The sequence below is a fragment of the Uloborus diversus genome, chromosome 1 (assembly GCF_026930045.1).
Source record: "Uloborus diversus isolate 005 chromosome 1, Udiv.v.3.1, whole genome shotgun sequence".
Lineage (NCBI taxonomy): Eukaryota > Metazoa > Arthropoda > Arachnida > Araneae > Uloboridae > Uloborus > Uloborus diversus.
The window spans coordinates 200,426,137-200,446,472 of NC_072731.1; the positions used below are offsets into that span (position 1 = coordinate 200,426,137).

At 31.5% G+C, this 20,336-nt stretch overlaps 1 protein-coding gene across 1 annotated transcript in view; it reads left to right on the forward strand.

Moving 5' to 3' along the window:
- LOC129234121 (cullin-3-like) overlaps positions 1 to 20,336 on the forward strand; it is an 86,924-nt gene that overhangs the window by 484 nt on the left and 66,104 nt on the right. Inside the window, exons 2-5 of the mRNA XM_054868012.1 lie at positions 2,848 to 3,045; positions 3,724 to 3,837; positions 9,023 to 9,183; positions 15,618 to 15,732. Of these exons, the coding sequence (XP_054723987.1) occupies positions 2,848 to 3,045; positions 3,724 to 3,837; positions 9,023 to 9,183; positions 15,618 to 15,732 (588 nt within the window). The remainder of the gene's footprint in view (positions 1 to 2,847; positions 3,046 to 3,723; positions 3,838 to 9,022; positions 9,184 to 15,617; positions 15,733 to 20,336) is intronic.

Sequence of the window (20,336 nt, forward strand, 5' to 3'; positions counted from 1 at the left end):
TTTCTGAAAGATAGTCTTGTAAAATATCTTTTCGCTGACTATGTTCTAATTGATTTAAATCCCTAAACAGAGCATTTAAATAGACTTTAAAATATTTTGTATATTTAAAATACTGTCAAGTTCCTAAACATCAGTGTTTTTTTTCTAAAGTTAAATGTTTCATATTTTAATGAATTACGTTTAGTTATTCCGTTTTCCTAACCTTTTAAATCCATTTAAAAATTTTAATTAAATGCTGAATGAATGTTTTATTCAAAGTGAAAGACGAATTCTATTTCTTTGACTTCTTGTAAACTTGTATCTGCTTCTTTCGAAAAAGTCTATTTTGCTCTGGTGGTTTATTTCATTTATTTGTTTTATTTTTATTTATTTTTAAAATCCTTTTGTTTATACCGTAAAGCTATTTGCTATGCCCCTATGAATCATTATTTACTTATAGTTCTGCACAAATTGTTACTAGTTTTATTGCTCCTTTAGGAAAGCAAAACTTTACTGAGCCATTTTTTTTCATGATCACTAATTGCATAATTTTTATGCATATTATTTGTTCTTTCTTCTTTTGAGTAATCATCGAAAGGAGATTCCCTTCCTAGCACAGTTACTATTTTCATTAAATGTTTTGTGAGAAAATTTCTTGAATCTTTTATCAAGGTTCCCCAATATATATCAGTCGATATACATCATGATTATAACACAATATATATCCAATATTTATTTTGAATGTATCATGATGTTTTGATATTTTCATTATATTTTTTTTCAACTACGGTATTTTCAATATAAAAATTATATCAATCATAGTAATATTGTTCATTTATTATTAAAAATAACCAAAAAGTTATATATGTTAATGATGTATTATTACATCATTAATAGAACAAAGTAATATAATATTCCTCTTTTATTTTATATTAATAAAATTATTAGTAATGTAACAATTTTAAATCATATCGTAAGTGCCTAATTAAATAAACATTGGTCCAGAAAAAAAGGAAATATATTTTGACTGTGCACTGATGCATATCTTTTATTTTTGAATCATATAACTGAAAAACTTAGTAACAAGAAAAATGAGTAAAACAGCTAATGTTGAATTAACACCATTAAAATTGATTAAAAATGTTAAATAAAATATTAGACATAAATAATAAAAAAAAAAAAACCTTAATTGTAAGTCTACAAATTGTAATAACAATATAAAAAAATAAAGTGATATGAGGATGCATTTACTATTTTGAAGACTTTAGTTTGTGCTGATTGAAAATATTGGATATATAGGATTGGATATATACCAAAATATCGGATATTTTTGATATTTTCTAAAATATCATGATATTTCCGAACCCTGACCTTTACGCTTTTCTTTTAGCCTAGCACCATCAATGTTAAATATTTAACAACTTAAATAATTTAAATTGCAATGAGAAATGAGCCTATCTCAATCTCAGTGAAGTTGTTGATCCTAAATTGAGCTGCATTCAAGTTTATTAAGCAATATAGATGGAGCAGGCTTTTTCCTGGGGCAAGCAACCTGTTCCACTACCTAAGGTGGCGATTTCAGGGCAGTAAGTGATTTATTTTAATTGATGCACAGACTCCATTGGTGTATGTGTCATGAAAAGTACTCTTGAACAAAATTTTTAGAAGTGAATTTATCAATTCAAGACCATAACTATATTGCATTGCAACTGTTTTCAATACCCTATTCAAAGTACATGCAATACACCACAGTATGGTTATATCCAGAGACTGCTGTTTCATTCCATCGGTCTGGAGTAGTGAATAACCAAGCTGGAGGTAAATGTCATTTCATTGAAGCTGAGTGCACCAACAAACTGGTAGATAAAGTAAATTTTTCTTACTAGCGATCATCCGCAGCAAGGTGCGATTCAACTCGTGAATTGAAGGCAAAGAAAGCTTGCGTATTTAGCAGTAAGTTACCGCCCTTATGCGATGGTTAAGGCAGAACTCTGCCCTAAAGCTGGGCTAAGAACACTCGCTAATGAGATAAATTCTTTTTATCTACCAGTTTGTTGGCCCTCTCAGCTTCATTGAGATCAAATCTGCCTCCAGTTTTCATGTAAAACACCCATTAAGATGTATAAAACTTTCAATGTATGAAAGTATGGATAATTTATGCTTTAGTTTTAATGAATGCTTTAGGTAAATCATTATTGCTTTCGAGAACCTCTTTCTTTCTTGCTGGAATTCAAATTTGTCAAAAGTAAAATTTGTTTTTTTCTTTTTCCTCCTGAATGCTCACTGCTAGCTGTGCAAAACATCGATCGAAACATTATCTTTTATGTGCAAAACTTGTCCCATAGCACAGCTCTTTCTTGATTTTGGGAACATATTTTTTTTCCTTTCATTTTTCACCATTGTGTATTGTATTGTTTACTATAAACACTGGTGTATTGTTTCGTGCTATTACATTTAATTGTCAGTACTTATTTTGAATATAACAAAATACACAAACTTTTTTTAAAATTTTTGTTAGCATTTTTTTAGGGAAAAGATTAATAACAAATGTACCAAATCATCCCAAAAAAATCCGAAAAGGACATAGAGGTATCTTACAGTTTGTTTTCATTGAAAAAATTATGAATTAAAATTCAGTTTAAAAAAATATATATTTCATGCTTTCAAGTAATATACAATGCTTAAGAGCTTTGTTAATGTTGATATTTTAATGCTCACACTGACATTTTTGTGGAATTGTCAATTTAATTTTTGATGTTAGAAATAGTCCGAACAGCTAGTAAGATTTACTTTGAAAGAATATTAAATTGTACTTATTCTTAAAACATTTGTAATAAATATTATTTAATGGAGCAAATTGATTCTTAGATGACGATGGATGAGAAATATGTCCAGAACATCTGGTCTCTTCTTAAAAATGCCATCCAAGAAATCCAGAAGAAAAATAACAGTGGTCTTAGTTTTGAAGAGTTGTACCGCAATGCATACACTATGGTTTTGCATAAATATGGCGAGCGGTTATATACTGGTCTTCGAGAAGTTGTAACTGATCACCTTGTAAATAAGGTTTGTTAATTAAATATATGTTTGTAATTATAAAATTATTTTAATTTGATACTCATTTTGCTTCAACATTCTCATACTGCCAAATTGACAATTAATTTTTCATGGGAGCTTCTCAGTTTTCTGTGTTGTCTCCTTATTTCCCACTAAAGTATGACATTTTCAATTTTTTGAAACAATTTAGCTTAAAATTGTTTTAAGCCCTCTTGTGATCAAAGGCAAATAATAAGTAAAATTTTCAAAAATTGTCCGAAATCGAATATTTTGATTTCCGCCATTTTTAAATTTACTCAAGTGTTCAAACAATGATGTCTTACTTATTAATATTGATCATGATGATTAGATTAAAATACAGTCCTAAAATTGTTTTATTTGTTAAAGAGTTCTTTTGTTTTCTATTTTTGAACTTCTATTGGAAAAAATCCAACATGAAAAATTGCATTCATGTTGGCGATTTTTCATTTTCAATGCTCATTAAACTTTATTAATCCGCTAATAAATATATTTTATGCTTATTTTTACTGAGCCTTTTTTCAGAATTATTTAGCTATTGGTATTTGTTTGCAACTCGGCCTTAGCTCCGGCAACGAGGCAGTTTCTTATAGCTTTAGTTTTAATTGTGGTTTGTATCCTCTGTTGTATTTCTTTCCCCCTTGTAACTTCTTAAAAATTTTTTTGAAGGTTCGTGTTGATGTTTTGTCATCTTTAAGAAACAATTTTCTTCAAACACTAAATCAAGCCTGGAATGATCATCAAACCAGCATGGTTATGATAAGAGATATTCTGATGTACATGGTAAGAATCATAATACAATTTAATCTGTTAAAATGAATGTAATTTTAGATGAATACATTGTTCTTACCAGGGTTTAAAAAGCATCTGTTTTTTTCTTTACTTTTTTTTTTCTTTGTAATGCCCATGTACCTGGGATTTTTTTTTTTTTTTTTTTTTTGTACATTGCACTAAAATACTCGGGGTGACCACTCACTCTGGAAGCAGTGGAAACCAGGCATTCTCAGAGAGTTTTTAAATAAAACTGGAAAACACAGGGAGATTGCCATCAACTCTGGAAATTACAACTAGCAGTGTATTGGCTTTTATGGCAAACATGGTCATGTGATTTTCTACCAATTGGCTCTTTGAATATAATGGGAAAGTTTCTTTAATACTGTAATATCGGATGTACTGTTGCAAAAGTCTGATCCTTCTACTTTCAGGGAAAAAAGCCCCGTAAGCCACAAGCTAGCTCATTTTTTATTTTAGCTGTTTATTTTGCAAAACTTAATTTTAGCTATTAAATTATTAAGTTTATTTTTTTTGGTGGGAACATACTAAATTTCAGGCAAATGAGCTCTCTATTCTCCATTTTTTTCTTTGGGGCATTTTGTATTTTTCGATTTAAAAGCTAAATCAGTTTTTTCTTACTTTTTATTTGTAATGCCTTTTTTTTTTTTTTTTTGAGTGGGGGGAGGGGGTGTTGCATATGGCCTTCAGTTGAAACACATTTAAGTTGAAGTTAATTAATATTTATATATTGTTAATATCTTTTGATTGAAGGAAAATTGAACAGAACAATAAATAGAGATTGTAGTGAGATATCGGAGTTTTTTTTAGTTCCAAATTTTCCTTCTCCTGTTTCAGGCACCATTTGGTGCTCTTATTTATTTCTTTTTGTATTCTTATTTGTTTGTCTATGAATTCATAAAGAAAGTAAAATAAAACATAAGGAAATTATTTCGTCAAAATCAGTGTAATGCTATTTGAATAAATCTAAGGAACAATCAGCATTCTTAGTGATATTTTAAATTTTATTGGAAAAGGGGTCACATGTGAAAATTTTTATTTGAAATACAATCTTTAAAATGTGCTTGTATGAGCGTAAAACATATCTCTGTATCTATATATTGTTTTCATAGATACTGTCAGCCTCGCTTTATCAGGCAACAGATAAACAAATACCCTGCTTATTCGAATAAAACCTCCTGGAACCGAATATTTCCCAATAGACGCAATGTTATAGATCCCCACTTAATCGAATAATATTAATCAGCTTTCGCAAATATTTTTGCTGAGAAAATTTTTGAATAAATTAGAAAAAAATAAGTAAGAACAATCGACTTTAAAAATAAAGTAATATTTATCGCCGACAACAGCCAATAAAAATAGCATTTATAATCCATCAAAATGTTTCCACTCTTCTATCAAATTTCTTTTGTCTTCATCATAAAAAAAAAAAAATAGTGCAGTCGATAATTAAATTGAATAACACGAATAAATATACATATTTTAGATGATGATAATTTAATATATGTTAAATGTAAGATGGGGTGATCGAGGAGGGGGAAAAGGGAATCAGAAAAAATACCTTATTATGGAATTTTTCAAAAAAATTATGCACTGGAAAAAGGTGTCTAAACAAAGATTTCATAACTCATGTTGTAAGTTACTTTTAATAATTTTCTTACGTACTTGTAATATACATAGTAATTATTAAACTATTTTGTTTATTTAGCTTGTTTCAAAAACTTTTTTCCTAATAACATTAATTATTTCTTTTATATAGCTATAGATTTATTATTATTATTACGTTTTAAGACAAATGTTGTCAATTTAGAAGGGTAAATAAAATTTCCCTGCTTAATCAAATAATATTTCTTGAACCGAGGATATTCCATTCTGTGGGGCTGACAGTACATCATATGTATAGTGATTTAAGTATGTATTGACTTCAATCAAATTAAAATATCGGCAACACATTGCGTGATGCCTGCAATTTCAGAAATTTTACACAAGGAATTTGAGTTTGGCAGTACTACTGCTTTGCCACTTATGTTTTTAATTATTAAATCATGCAAACATTTTTACTCAAGCATGATGTGAAAAATAATTTAATATTTCTATGAAATATTATTAAAATTCTATTTTTCTAAGACATACATTTACCTCTATTCAGAAACAAATTGTGCAAGTAACATTTTGAAAAAAGTTAGTTTTAATCCCGAAATACATCATGTATTTATACACTTTTCTTGCAGTTTGTTCTCTCAGCCTGTAATTGAACTTGAAAAGGCAGCCAAAGATCATTATAAAGACCATTCCATTATAAGGACCAGAAAATCCCAACTTTATCAGTGTGAACTCGGTTAATTTGCTGTCAGTATAACTAACTATTTGTACCATCTAATGGAATACAGAGATTGAATTCTGCGAATACTATATCCGGTATTTTTCCCAGTAGAACAAATTTATGGATTCCTCAGGAAAAAGGATTGATAGATGTATTTTTAATTTGGTGTTTGAATCACATTGTTTTGGAAGGTTAATTTTCTGAAGGGCAGTTCTCAAAAGGTGGGAACAAACACAGACCTCAACTTTGAAGCTTCAACACCAAATAACTTTCATTTTAATTGACTCAAAAATTTTTCAGTTAAATTATAATACTGTATAGAGACAAGAATTGACATAAATTATGGAAAAAATGCTCTTCAAATACCCTTAAAAAAATATTTTCTTTGCTAAAAGGCACAATTTTGGACTTTCAAAATGTTAACTGAGCAAATGTACCATCAAAAAAAAAAATTTTTTAAATTATTTCCAAACATTTCAAAACAAAATTAAGGGTATGAATCTCAAACTGAATACTTTTTTGATAATATTTTCTACAAATTAAAAAATTAAAGACTGATTATTTATTGTGTAAAAATTTTTAGGAAAAAAGAAGTTGGAAGTTTCATGTATGTTCAAAAGTTACGATCTTGACAATGCTATTTGAGTACTAAATGTATGATTTATATGTTTTAAAGGTATTTTTCGATCCTCAAAATCAATTGTTAATCATTTTAAAGTGTTTTCATATGTTTTTATGCAGTATCTTTGAAGCAAAATCATTTTTCTTAAAGATATATGTGAGATGTCCAAATTGCGTTACGATCTAGACGCCGATAATTCTGTCCATTTATTCAATATTATAATATGATCTTCTGTCTTGTAACCTTAATAAAAAAGGCTATTATAATGTTAATTTCTTTAATCCATTGGTATTTTGCACGATTAATACGTTATGCATTAAACATTACATAAATAACAGTAGAAACTCAAGTTATGATCGCAAAGAATAGTAAACAAAGGCGGAAAAAATTGCCAAGCAAACCCCGATTGGCGACAACTCACAGCGTACAATAAGCAAAGGGTTACCAGAGAGGAATTCAGGTTTTCGCCAAAAGTGTCGGTTTGGCAACTTTATCACCTGCTCTGGCAAAATCAATGGGGTTTTTTTTCGGATTCTACGAAACCATAACAAAATTTTATTATTTTAAGACCAGTATATAAGGTCATTCATGTATTTCATAAATCCTTTATTTTTCATTGCAGAATTTAAAAATAGATAAAATTTTCATTGGAAAAGTTCAAAAACTGAAACTTTCATTATGATGATGTACAAAGTCTGTTACCTTCAGACCGATCATTAAATTTGCTATTTATTAATTTTTATAAATACTTGCTGTCTTTTTATGTTTGTGTATGATGTTCTAGGTGTACATGCTATGCAATAAAAGCAAAATTGATTTCAAATTCCAAAATTTTAAAAATGGCTCAAAAGCAATGTTTTTGTTCCCAGCTTTTGAGAACTACCCTGAAATAAGAGGAGTTTAGCTATCCATACAGGAGTCATGTTAGCTTGGAAGTTCTGCTTCCAGAAATTTAAATAACAGGGTTCGAATAAAATTAACCTGCTCTTCAACCTGAACGTTGACAGATCCCCAGTCATATGCCTTAGATTAGTTATCCTCTGGTGGGGAAGAAGTAAAAAAAGAATTTTGTTCTTTTGTGAAATACAAATTGCAACAATACTGACATACAGTCGAGTCTCGAAAATCCGAGGTAATTGGGGCTCACCCACCTCGGATTACTGAAAACTCTTGTTGTTCGCAAAATCCTTCCAGATTAAAATTTTACACTTTTCGATGACATAAGAGGAGCACCTTTTACTTCCTTGTACAAAGAAGAGGAAGTATTGCCTTCACGAAAAACATTATCACTGAAATTTCAGCATGAATTTCGCTTTTTATTACCTTTAACAAATTTTGAATTTTTTTCTTAATTTTGTCTGTGCACGTGTTTATGTGCAAATTTGTATGCAAGCAAGCAAGCATTTTGACAATGACCATATTCATTTCAATAAGTTTTGTCATTACGTCTATATCTATGTGCTTGTATATATGTCGCAGAACACAAAAACTGTTAGTTGTAAAAGTTTTGAAATTTTGTAGAAACAATTCGTTTAATATAGATAATTAGTAAATTTTCTATTTTCATTCCAATTGCGTATTCCAAAAGGCATGTTTAGACATTATTTGTGGTTAATTAATGTCAATTTTATTTATCAAGTTATTTCCAAGTCATCTCCTAATCCATATTTAGTAGTCAATGAATAGTTCGTGTCACTTAAGGAGTGTTGTTGCAACCAGCCTCTCAATGTATTTTTTATTATTTACTGTGTAACTAACTAAATTAGTTAGACAGTCGTAAAAGATTTTTGGTTTCAGATTTTAATGAAAATAATTCTTTTGGAACTAAAAAAATTAATTGAATATATAAAGTAAGCACCTTTGAACTAAGCAGAACCTCGAACTTTTGAGACTCGGATATTCGAGATTCTACTGTATTTGCAATTAACAGGATGGCTGCTTAAAATAAAGTGGTATGTCGATTGTTTAAAATTAAGATCTTAAAAGAAGTAGATAAAAAAGTGTTAAAAATGTAAAACTGCTGCGAATAATTTTTTTTTCATTTAGACGTAAATGTGCTTTATGCTTTTAAGTGTGAATCTTGGATGTTGTATTTAATTGTTCCTTAAGACCTAATGCTTCAAATTATTCATTGTTCAATGATAGTTCATTGAAATCTATCACATTTGTTTCAAATTTTTTACTGCTTAATATCATGTCTGCTACTGAAAAAGGAACTTTTTTTTCTGTAGGATCGAGTCTATGTTCAACAAAACAATGTAGATAATGTTTATAACCTTGGTTTAATAATTTTTCGAGATCAAGTTGTTCGTCATGGATACATTCGAGATCATTTGCGTGAAACTCTCTTGGATATGGTGATGAGAGAAAGGAGAGGTGAAGCAGTTGACAGGTAAAATATTTCCCTCAGTCATAAATTTCATCCTATGGTTTATTTCATTTATTTCAGTAAGGAAACCCAGTACTAAAAAGGAATGCAATAATTACGGCAAAAAAAAAATCATGCTGTTTTACCTGTTAGTGTAATTAATTAGCTAGATATTTTTCCCAACTGAATTTATTTAAATTTTGTAAAGTTTCTGCTGCCTAATTTTAACCATATGTGGCTCTATTAGTCAATAGAGCTGTGTACTCTGCCGTATGCAGGTAAACGGCAGTAACTGCAGAGTTTTCGATTTTCCTTTTTTTTTGTATTTGTGAAATCTTTATTGCTATAGTTTTATGGTAAAAACATTGGTTGCCGCACTCATATTTGGTTGCCCCAGAAAAAAAAAGCATATTTTTATCAGTAGTAATTAGCATTAACTGCTTTTTTAGCAACATTTTTGTTGGCCTATAGCCATTATTTTTTTTTTCTTGGAGAAATTCCTAAAGTTTTAGAAGGTTTATAAAAGTTCTCAAAACTTACTTCCTTCTTTTTTCGAACTTAGAATGTCATCCCGTTATTTACCGGTGCACGAATAGTTTCCCAGAGCCAATATTCCCTGCATGCGTTGCATGCATTTGTTGACTCGCCACGATGATGTGACGTAATAAGAAAGACGTTGAGTAGACTCTTGCTGTATGCATGTGGGAAACAATTTTAAAGATTTTAGTTTTAAATTGTAAACTGTGTTGAGTTTCATCAATATAATTTATGCATGCTTTTTGATATGCGTCACGCCATCGAGTAGGGAGATAGGGAATGCTCTTTAAGTGTGAACTCTCAATCAATCATTCTCTTATTGTTTCACCTCTTATTGTTTTACCATGTTGTGACTGCAGTCCGATGTTTTGCTAAGGTGCTGAGATTGTGCCTGGGAGCTGTGTGCTCCGGAGTTCCACGTTGTAGAGTGGATTCTTTTTGAAAGATGGATGTTTTTTGTTGAGCCCAGCTAGAAATGCGGGCATGTTCCAGTTGTTGCCTTGAGATGATTTTTTAAGTAAGGGATTTTCTCTCTAAAATTGAGAGTTTAAATCAAGTCGTTTTTGCTGAGAAAAGGCCTAGTAAACAGGGCCATCGAAGGTTCACGCTCGAGAACTGGATTGGATGTTCGTTGGATGGATGGTTCCTGTTGTCCGGGAGGACAGGTTTCTTTTTTTTTATTTCAACATGGTGGCATAGAATGGCCTCGGACGATTTTTATATGGGATCCAAATTGGTGGATCGCGCCCTCACATGATTGTGCCAGATTTTAAGGAAGGAATAGCGTGTTTGGTATGAACTTTTAACTCGTTCGTCTGAACTATTCTGTTTTTGGCATTGAACTCAAGGTGGTACTTGTATTAAACTAGTCATGTAATTTTACTGGAACTTTAATGATACTATTTTAAAGAAATGTTTCCTACTGATATGTTTGGGGGGATTTTTTTATTAAATTGTTGGGAAATGTGAATTTTTTATTTACACTTGTTAATATTTCCATATTTTGACATATTTATTGTTCAATAAAATGTTTATTTAATTGTTAAATATGTGTCTGTATGTCCTTTCTTCCCGAGCAGATCATTCCACAAATTTTCAGTTGGTTTTGCTTGCTTAGATACTGCTTTTAGTTCTTTGAACTTCGGGTTTTGATTGAGCTATCAGATTGAATTCCCAACAATTTTGCAGGAAATCGACAGTATGTACTTACTGCTCTTTACCTGCCCACGGAAGAAAGGAAACTTTCACCCATGGTCTGGTAAACGGCAGTAACTGCTTTTGTCACTACATTTTGCAGGTAATTGGCAGAATGTACTTAACTGCTCTTTACCTGCCCACAGCAGAACGGAAACTTTCTCCCGTGGCAGGCAAATGGCAGTAATTCAAATTTTTTGGCTTTCATGAAATTTTTTGCCCATGATCGTTCTGCCGTGGGAGGGTAAATGGCATTAACTGCAAATTTTTCCATTTTCTTTTTTTTTTTTTCGCATTTTTAAAATCTATATTTCTTCAGTTTTATGGTGCAAACATGTTTATTTGGTTAGCGCTAAATAAAAGCATTTTTTTTATCAGTGGTGATTATCAGTAACTGATATTATCGCTATATTATGCAGGTAATCAACAGTAAATACTTACTGCTCTATACCTGCCCATAACCATTGTCCGGTGAATGGAACATAAATGAATTGCCGCCAAAACTTGAACCAAGAGGTATAAACGGTTTTCGCGATTTCTTTTTAGCTCGACTCAACTCAAGCAGTAACGCCCCGATGGGAGGTCATTGTGTGACCTCTCAAAAATTTCCTTGATTCGGCAAATTTAGAGAATATTGCGTTTTTCAAAATGATTCCTAGTTGCTTCTCATTAGACGTAGATATGCGTACCAGGTCGTATTTTATCACTGTGCAAAATTTGGGAATTACCGCCTCTCATCTTTGAGTGCAAGAGATACTTAAAAAGGGGAGATACTTGGGAAAAATAATCATACTTTATTTCAAATAAAGTCGAAGAAAACGTTTTGTAATTTCACAGCCCTCAAACATTTAAAAAAGAATCTTTGATTCTTCATATCCGTGTTCTAAAAACAATGAAACAAAATTAGTTTTTGCTAATATACAGTTATAGAAGATAACATATGAGTAAATACAAGTAATGGTTGGCAGACGATAAATCAACGTGTAGCAACAGAACGATTCTGTTCCATTTGTTTTGTTCTGTCGCAGAAGATATTTTTCACAATTTTTAGTATATACTAAGCTGCTGCACTTTTAGTAGTTCAATGAGAGCCATTGTTAACAGACGAAGCATTTCTTTCGCCTAAATTTTCATGGAGATTTATTGCTTTATTGCAAAGTGCGGAACATTAAGCAATTTGTCGTACTTTTAAAAATGCCTAAAGAATCTTCTAGTTGCCAAGTTACAACGCAGGAACATAAAGGAGTTTTCGATAATGCCGTAAGCAATCAAAACATATGCCTTATAGACTATTTGTTCTCAGTATTTGAATTTTTAGTAAATATATTTGATTTTCACGATTTTGAACAAGGTTGTGGCTTCCCCAACAACAACAAAATGACTGTCATCAGCATGACTACAAATAACTTCCGTGGTTTCATCTGCAGGACAATCTCAGTGGAAATTGAAATCCATGTCAAGACCGTACGTAGAGAACATCGTCAAAGTTGAGTTTCGCTGAGGTTCCCGGAACCTCTTTTACATAGTGGATCATGAATATAATCAGTTCAAGGAATTTGATTTCCTAAAAAATAATTTTCAGCTGAAGACTTCTATGTCTGCCCCCCCCCCCCCCTTCGTCCGCGACTTTGATGAATTCGAATTAAAAAGAAACATGACAGAAGATTTAGTAGATGCACCAAAAAAAAAAAAAAAAAAATACTGAAGTTTTTTTGCATTCAGTGTTTAAAAAGGTAAAACACAAAAATGAGTTCATTGTTGCAAGGACTGTTTAAATCAGCAAGTATATCTGGTATCTGAGAAGGTACGTAAATGTGTTTTGGATTAAATTTAAATCAAGTGAGATGTAGGTCGATACCCTATTAATATTATGTCTTCTTTAATAATAAATTTATAACCAACATATGTACATATATAAATATACATATATATTTATTAATTTATTTTTATAATGGCATAAAAACTTGTGTAAGAAAATAAATTTTTATTTTATTTTTAAGTTACATTTCATTTATTTATGTCAAGTGTATACACAGTATTTATTTATTTTTAAAAATATGTATATATTAGTCACTTTGCAATAAATATACTTCGTAATGACATATCTGCTCCGTATTATGTTGAATTTGTAATTATTGGTCATTCAATAGTACATTGTGCAGTTACTGCTGATTACCAGTCAAAAGTGCATGAAAATTACACTGCGAAGAGCAGGTAAAGGGCAGTATCTGCTTTAATTAAAATTTTAATAAAATATCTTAATATATAAAAATCAATGTCCTGAGATAATATATATACATATATCAACGCTCAGCCAATACTGCTGAAACCTCAGACTTGAAATTTGGCAAGTATGTCCACATGATTACGAAAGTATCCACTAAGAAAGGATTTTTCAAAATATCAATTAGTTCGGGAGAAATTAATTAAAACCCCTTAATTTCTGTGAAACTAAAACCTGTAATTGAAATTTAAATCCCTGATTTTCGAAGGCTTTCCTCCATTCAAATCATTATTCAGTACTTCATCTCAACTTTTTGTAGATAGCGAATTTTAAATTTGATATTGTTTTTATTTCTCGCGTGAATCTTCGAGGCTTCTTTCAAGTCAAATAATAATGTTGCTGTCTTTTGCTTTCATTTTTTTAGCACTGGAAACAAAGTTTTTAAGAACATCATCTCGAACCGACAATCCTTTTGAATTTAGAAGGGTACAGTTTCTTGTAAAAATTTGTTTTGCAATAACCAAGGTCATACATTAAAAGTAGCAGTGATCGATTTAGGAGAAGACTTTTTCACACAGCAAATTTTATGTAACTTGCTCCAGAGTGAGTTCATCAAGTAGCTTAATCATTTTAGCACCAGAAAAAAAAATGTTGTATACAAAGAAGTTTTTGCTTAAACATAGGTATAATAATAAAATGTGGACGACCTGCGTTTGCAAAGAAAATCAATACTTTAAAAGCTATTGTTAATGGCAGTTCAGGATTGGTTAAGGACTAGGGTATATATATATATATATATATATATATATATATATATATATATATATATATATATATAAGGAGTCCAGGGGCCCGGGACCCTCCCACAATTCGAAAAAATAATAGGTAATAAGTAATTATTATAGGGGATTTTCGTAAAGGTTCACCAAGCTCTGTTATCCCCTGCTGATTCCAATACCCGAGCAATGCCGGGCACGGGAATGCTAGTTTCGATATAAACATATAGAATAGCCTAAAATCAAATTTCAATATTTTATTGATGTTTGTGGGAAATCAAAAATGTGTTTCTTCAAATAGCTCAAAAACTCATTTTTGTAGATACTGCCGTTTACCTGCACATGGCAGTACTATCATAGATACTCTTTCTCTCTGTAACTTTCAACAAAAAAAAAAACAGGAAAGAAAGAGATTAATCTTAAATTTTAACGTTTTTTTTTGCTTTATATGAGTACATCTCATAACATTTTATGCAGAAATTATTTACAATTTGACAAATTGAAATGTTTCAAGAATTACCCAGAGAACAGCGTAATTGTGTAGTGACTGGTATGTGTGTTATTCATGTCTGAAGTGAAGAACGTTTGTAAACACTAAGCACATCCTGTCAAAATAAACCTCAACTCATTAACAGGAGATTATTGCAAAATTTTGGTGGCGCCCTTGTAGAAATTCTATAGCTTCCCAAAGAGGAGTTCTTTTTTCTTCTTTTTTTTTCTCTAAAATAACTGAAAAAACTCCCCTTCTGGTGTGGGGCGCTTTAGTGAAGGGCGCACCGAGACACGTCCCGGCGGGCCAGGCCACCACTGTTATATAACATTGCAGTTTAATCTTTACTAATAATAAAGCAGTAAGTCTCTCTGTCCGGAGGATGTCTGTAGGATGTCTGTAGGATGTCCGTAGAATGTCTGTGACGCGCATAGCGCTTAAACCGTTCGGCCGATTTTCATGAAATTTGGCACAAAGTTAGTATGTAGCATGGGGGTGTGCACCTCGAAGCGATTTTTCGAAAATTCGATGTGGTTCTTTTTTTATTCAAATTTTAAGAAAAAAAAACTATCATAAATTACGAAATTATCATAACGTGGAATCGTAACATGGGCACAAGCCAATTGGCGAGATACGAAATTATCATAACGTGGAACTGTAACGTCGGTACAAGCCAATTGGCGAGAAAATTCACCATACATCATTTGTAAATATACAAGCGAACCAAAAGACCTTTAATTTTTCTATTACGGGCGAAGCCGTGCGGGGTGCCACTAGTTGTTAATATAGTTCTAAAAATATTTTGTTTAGTAGAGATTCTAAGTCTCTACTAAATTCTCCCTTTATTGCTTTTGGCTCTAAACACTGGCTTTATTGCTCCCTTTATTGCTTATATAAACTTCGTTTCAGGTACAAAAACTTTTTCTAATTTTTTTAAATATATTTTTTGTCCCTTAATTTTTGTTTTAAGCTCTTAGAATATATATTCTTTTTTCTGCTACAAATGTGTTTTTGCTGCTCCTAAACTTGTTTTTCCATTGCTATGAAAGTGTTTTTTTTTTCTGTTATAAAACTTGATTCACATTCCTTCGGAAATTGCTGCAAATCTTTCTGACTGAATGTGGCCCTGGCTATATTTAAACTTATTCTGTGAGAGTTATGTTGATGTGCATTGTCTATTGCTATGAAATAAAGATATGAATATGTTATTTTTCACTGTATTTTCTGTGTTTTTTAGGTTAGCAATTAAAAATGCATGTCAAATGCTGATGATTTTAGGCATAGATTCAAGATGTGTTTATGAAGAAGATTTCGAAAAACCATTTCTGTCCCAGTCAGCAGATTTTTACAGGGTAATGTATGCATGTTTTAGAATTAAACTGATTTTTCATTTTAAATAGATTTAAAAGCAACTGACAATTTCTGCAATTTTTTACAATAATTTTTAGTTTTATGTGTTTTTTTTTTTAATTTTGTATAAAATCCTTTCAACTCTTTATTTTGTCACTTAAGTCTTTGGAAGTATGTTTCTTTTTAACTATTCCTTCACTCATGAGCTTTCAGCTATATTGATAGCATTTTTATTGGATTAAAATTTTCAGAATGATCATGTAATAGAAAGGTCTTTTTTTTTTAAAGACTTCAGGTCTCTATTTTTCTAAGAACAAGCTAAAAGCTGGTGAAATCTAGTTAAACAAATGTACGAAAGGAGTTAGAGATTCTGGAGAATATATTTCGCCAATTTTATAAAAGTCGAGAAATTCTATTTTATTAGGATATATTTAGGAAGCGAATTTAGTTGAAGATTTTACATCTTGCTCTTTAGGTATATACAGGGCCGTTGAGGTAAAGCCGGAAAATGGGACACAAGTATTAAAAACTCTTATAATGCAAACAAAAAGGATTTATTTTGTACACAACTTTGCAATATTATAGAAAATATGTTATAAAAAGAAATTATTCTATATAGCCGCTGTTAGCTGCCACCACTCGCTCAAGACGTGACCGGAACCGACCGCATGCATGTTTCACCTCCTTCCTGTCCACGTTGGGCACCACCTCAGTAATGGTGGCTCTCAGCGCGTCCTTGGTATTATGAAATTTTGCGTTAACCTTTTCCTCAACTACGCCCGAAAAGTAGTAATCCAGAGGATTGCAGTCCGGGATGGCCACAAGTCGGGTGTCCAGTGGTAGGGCACATTACTGTGAAGCCACGCTTGAGTTTTTCTCGACTTGTGGGCTGGTGCTGAGTCCTGCTGGAAGACATAATCTCTTCCGGCGGCCACTATGTCCATCTAGGGCTTGACTACTGTTTCCAATATGTGAATGTATCCATCGGCATTGATTCTGAGACCTTCTTCAAAGAAATGAGGTGGCATAACACCCCTTCGCTGCTGATAACCCCAAGGACCATGACCTCTGCTGGAAATTTGGTGTGCATGATGGTGGGCACTTCTGAAGCATCCACTCAATAATCTCCTTTGGTGATTTACCGGCACAAAGGCACTCAAGGATCGCTGCTCTTCTGTCTTGTTCCCGGCTCATGTTGTTGCTTGTTGTAACGTGTCTATATGCGCGCGCCTCGTAATGATATGAACTACACATTAGATAACCTATTCGCAAATATGCACTCAACAACCGCTAGAGGGCAGTTAATAAACAAATTCTGGATTTACCTCAACGACCCTGTATATATATATATATATACACACATATATATATATAATATGCAGTGTGGGACCCCAAACCCAGAACGCTCATGGTCATTTTCGCTCATGGCTTTTTAGATTTCAGAATGTTCTAGATTTTTAATCTTGATTCATGTGTTGTGTAGCATTTGTATTTCACCTATGTCTGCTCCAAATCTCTTTATTTTCTTTATCAACCTCAATGAAAGCAAATGTCTATAAGCATTCCAGGTTGAATAAAAAAAAGTAAAATGCATAAAATATCAAAAAAAAAATCATTTCAAAAAGACATAATCAATAAAAAATGCCTGGTCAACAGATTTAGCAAATGGCTTTTAAATAGTGATCTATCATTTGTTTCTCAGTTATTTCATTAAGTTTTGGGCAAAGCAAATTGTTTACTGAAAGTCGGGTTTAAGTAGATGTTTTTAACTAAAAATCTTGGAGTATTATCTTTAAGCAATTTATTTTTAAGCAAAGAATTTTTGTTACGAAAAGCTGTGACTATATAGTCAAACCTGTCTATCTTGAGCATGCTTATCTCAAAATCTTGTCTATCTAGAATTTTTTTTTAATTTCCCTGCAGTTTTAGCAAAATACAATGTATTTTCCATGTTTATCTCGAAAAAAAATCCCAAATACCTCTATATCTCGAATTCCAGAATGCTGTCATTTTCGGATTCAAAGCGAAGTAATCTTCAAAACAACAATTTTCCTTAAACACAGGCAAAGTAGCATTGTCCTCTAGGGCAGAGAGGCCAGTGGGAATAAAGGAAGAAATGCATCCAGGTATGGGTTTGTTCTCTAGGAAGACTAACGAAAGGACAGTCATTTCGAGTGCTTTCTCGGAAGCAGAGCAAAGGGCAGAGAATGCAGGGTTCGTACGGGTCGTGGAAATCCTGGAAAGTCATGGAAAAAAAACAACAGAATTTCAGACCTGGAAAAGTCATGGAAAATTGAAATTTTCATTGAAAGTCATGGCACTTTATTTCAAGTTATGGAAAAATGTCTTGGACAAAGAGAAGGGAACAGTAACTAAAAGAGCATTAGAAATCTTGAGTGATTTAACAGTATAGCACATAAAAGCTATTGAAAGTGGAAAATTGAACGTTCCAAAAATCAAATCTGAATTTTGAAGTCTCATTGCATCCACTTCTGTTGCAGCAGCTTGCCATTTTTTGCCTTGTGATTTTATTGCCTGGACTTATTTTGAATTTTCTGTTATTTTCAACACTGCTTATGTTTCATTTTCTGTAGTAGCAAAATTTCACGTTTTTAGTTTTGCCACGCCTACTCAAAAAAAAAAGCCATTCAACTGCATGCAAGTTCGATTCCATCACTCGTAAGGACTTTATTATTAAATTTATCAGAGTTTATCTTAATTTGTTGAATGTTTTAGAAAATAAAGATCTTAAGTCAAGCGATAGAATACAGAAATAGAGGAATTCTAATGCTCTAAAATAGTAGTTCCCAATCCCAACATACGACACGCAAAATAATCCATGCGACCCACTACTACGTTCAATATCAAGAGTTAAACATGTTCTGGAATTTCTGAACCTATTAATTTATATGCATTTGAAAATATGCAAATTTGTAAACAAAACAAATATACTTTTGAATCAGAAGATTGATTCATTACTGAATGTTTTTTTTCAAAAAAGATCTGATTTAAAAACATAAAAAGAACTAAACTATGTGGCTTTACTTTAAAGAACCAAAATACTGTCAAGTTAAGTGGATGATTAAAGGCACTGTTGACACTAAAAGGTAACTTGTGTAGCAAATTTATTGAAACTTAGTGATGACCTTTGTCCCATTCAATATCATTCTGCCTGTTTAAAAAAAAAAAAAAACAGACATTTAAGCATCATCATATTTGTTTCACTGCATTTTTACTTTACGAAAATTTATATGATGAAGACAAATAAGAATAGTTTAGTTTTTTTGTGTGCACTTATTTTTTTTCCATTATGAGTAAGTGCTTCAATGAGGCTGTGGCATTCATATACTAGACGTTTTGCTAATGCTCTTTTCAAAATATTACCAAGTTTGAGATTAAATAGTGCTATTCTCTTCATGTAACGAGGTCATGAAAATTTTCATTGAAGTCATGAAAAAGTCTTGGAAAAGTCATGAAATTTTTTCATCCAAATAGAGTATGAACCCTGAGAGTGGGACAATGTGGTGACAGATTTGACATGTAGAGTGAGTTTTTCAAGTTCAGTTGGTTAAAGGTCATTCAAATTAAAAGCCGTATCACTCTGTTATCTTTTTTAAGTATTGTTCTGTGGTTGATATCTTGCTTGAAGTTGTGATTGCTTAGAACACCAAGAGTATAGGCATGAAAAGCATGGGTGCAAGACCTTCCGTCTTAGGACGGATTCCCGTCTTGGACAAAATTTCCGAGACAGAGGTCAGGACGGAAAGAAATTCGATGATTTTCCTTCAGTTTTTACTTTAAAAAGAAAACTTGAGTGTTTGAAAAATATGCTTTAATTACTGGACCGTTCCATAACCACGAATTTACATGGACATTCTCTCGAATTTTTGACATATGCTTGTTTTGTTTGTGTGCTTTTGGAGGAGTGGCTTTTAGACTCACACCGTTTGACTTTTTTAGGTTGCTCTGTTATTTCCAACTCACTGCATTGCTAACTGCGAAGTTGCTCGCTATTCTCCCTGATTTTTTTAATTAATTGTCTCTATTTGAAAATTTAGCCTTTTCTCTTGCCATTTTCGATCATCGTTTTGTTTATTCTTGGGCAATTCCATGGAAAGTAGGACATGATAGGTGATTTTTTTTCTTTGTACTACATGGATGTGTTATACATCGTTTTTTAGTAAAAAGTCCAAAGAAAAATAAACTGGAAACATTTTAAATATTCGGATACTATATTTTTTATAAAATGGTGAACAAAATATCATTTCTTTGTATCAAAAATGAAGACATTTCAAAGCAAATTTCAAAATTAAAATTTATAACACAATTTTATTTGTTTTGTTAGGATTTTATTTTTTACAGTATAATTAGGTATTTCTCTATTGGTTACCCTTAAAAAAATATTTATTTAAAATGCATATTTAAAAAATATATATATTTTTTAATTTTCTGTTTGAAATGTAACAAGAGTAACCAAAATATATAAAAGTTTATACTGAGCAATAAATATTTCTCCAAAATCAAAACTACTGATATAGATACGCTGCTTACTTGCATGCAACTAATAGCCCATAAAAAAATTGATTTTGTACAAAATATTAATACT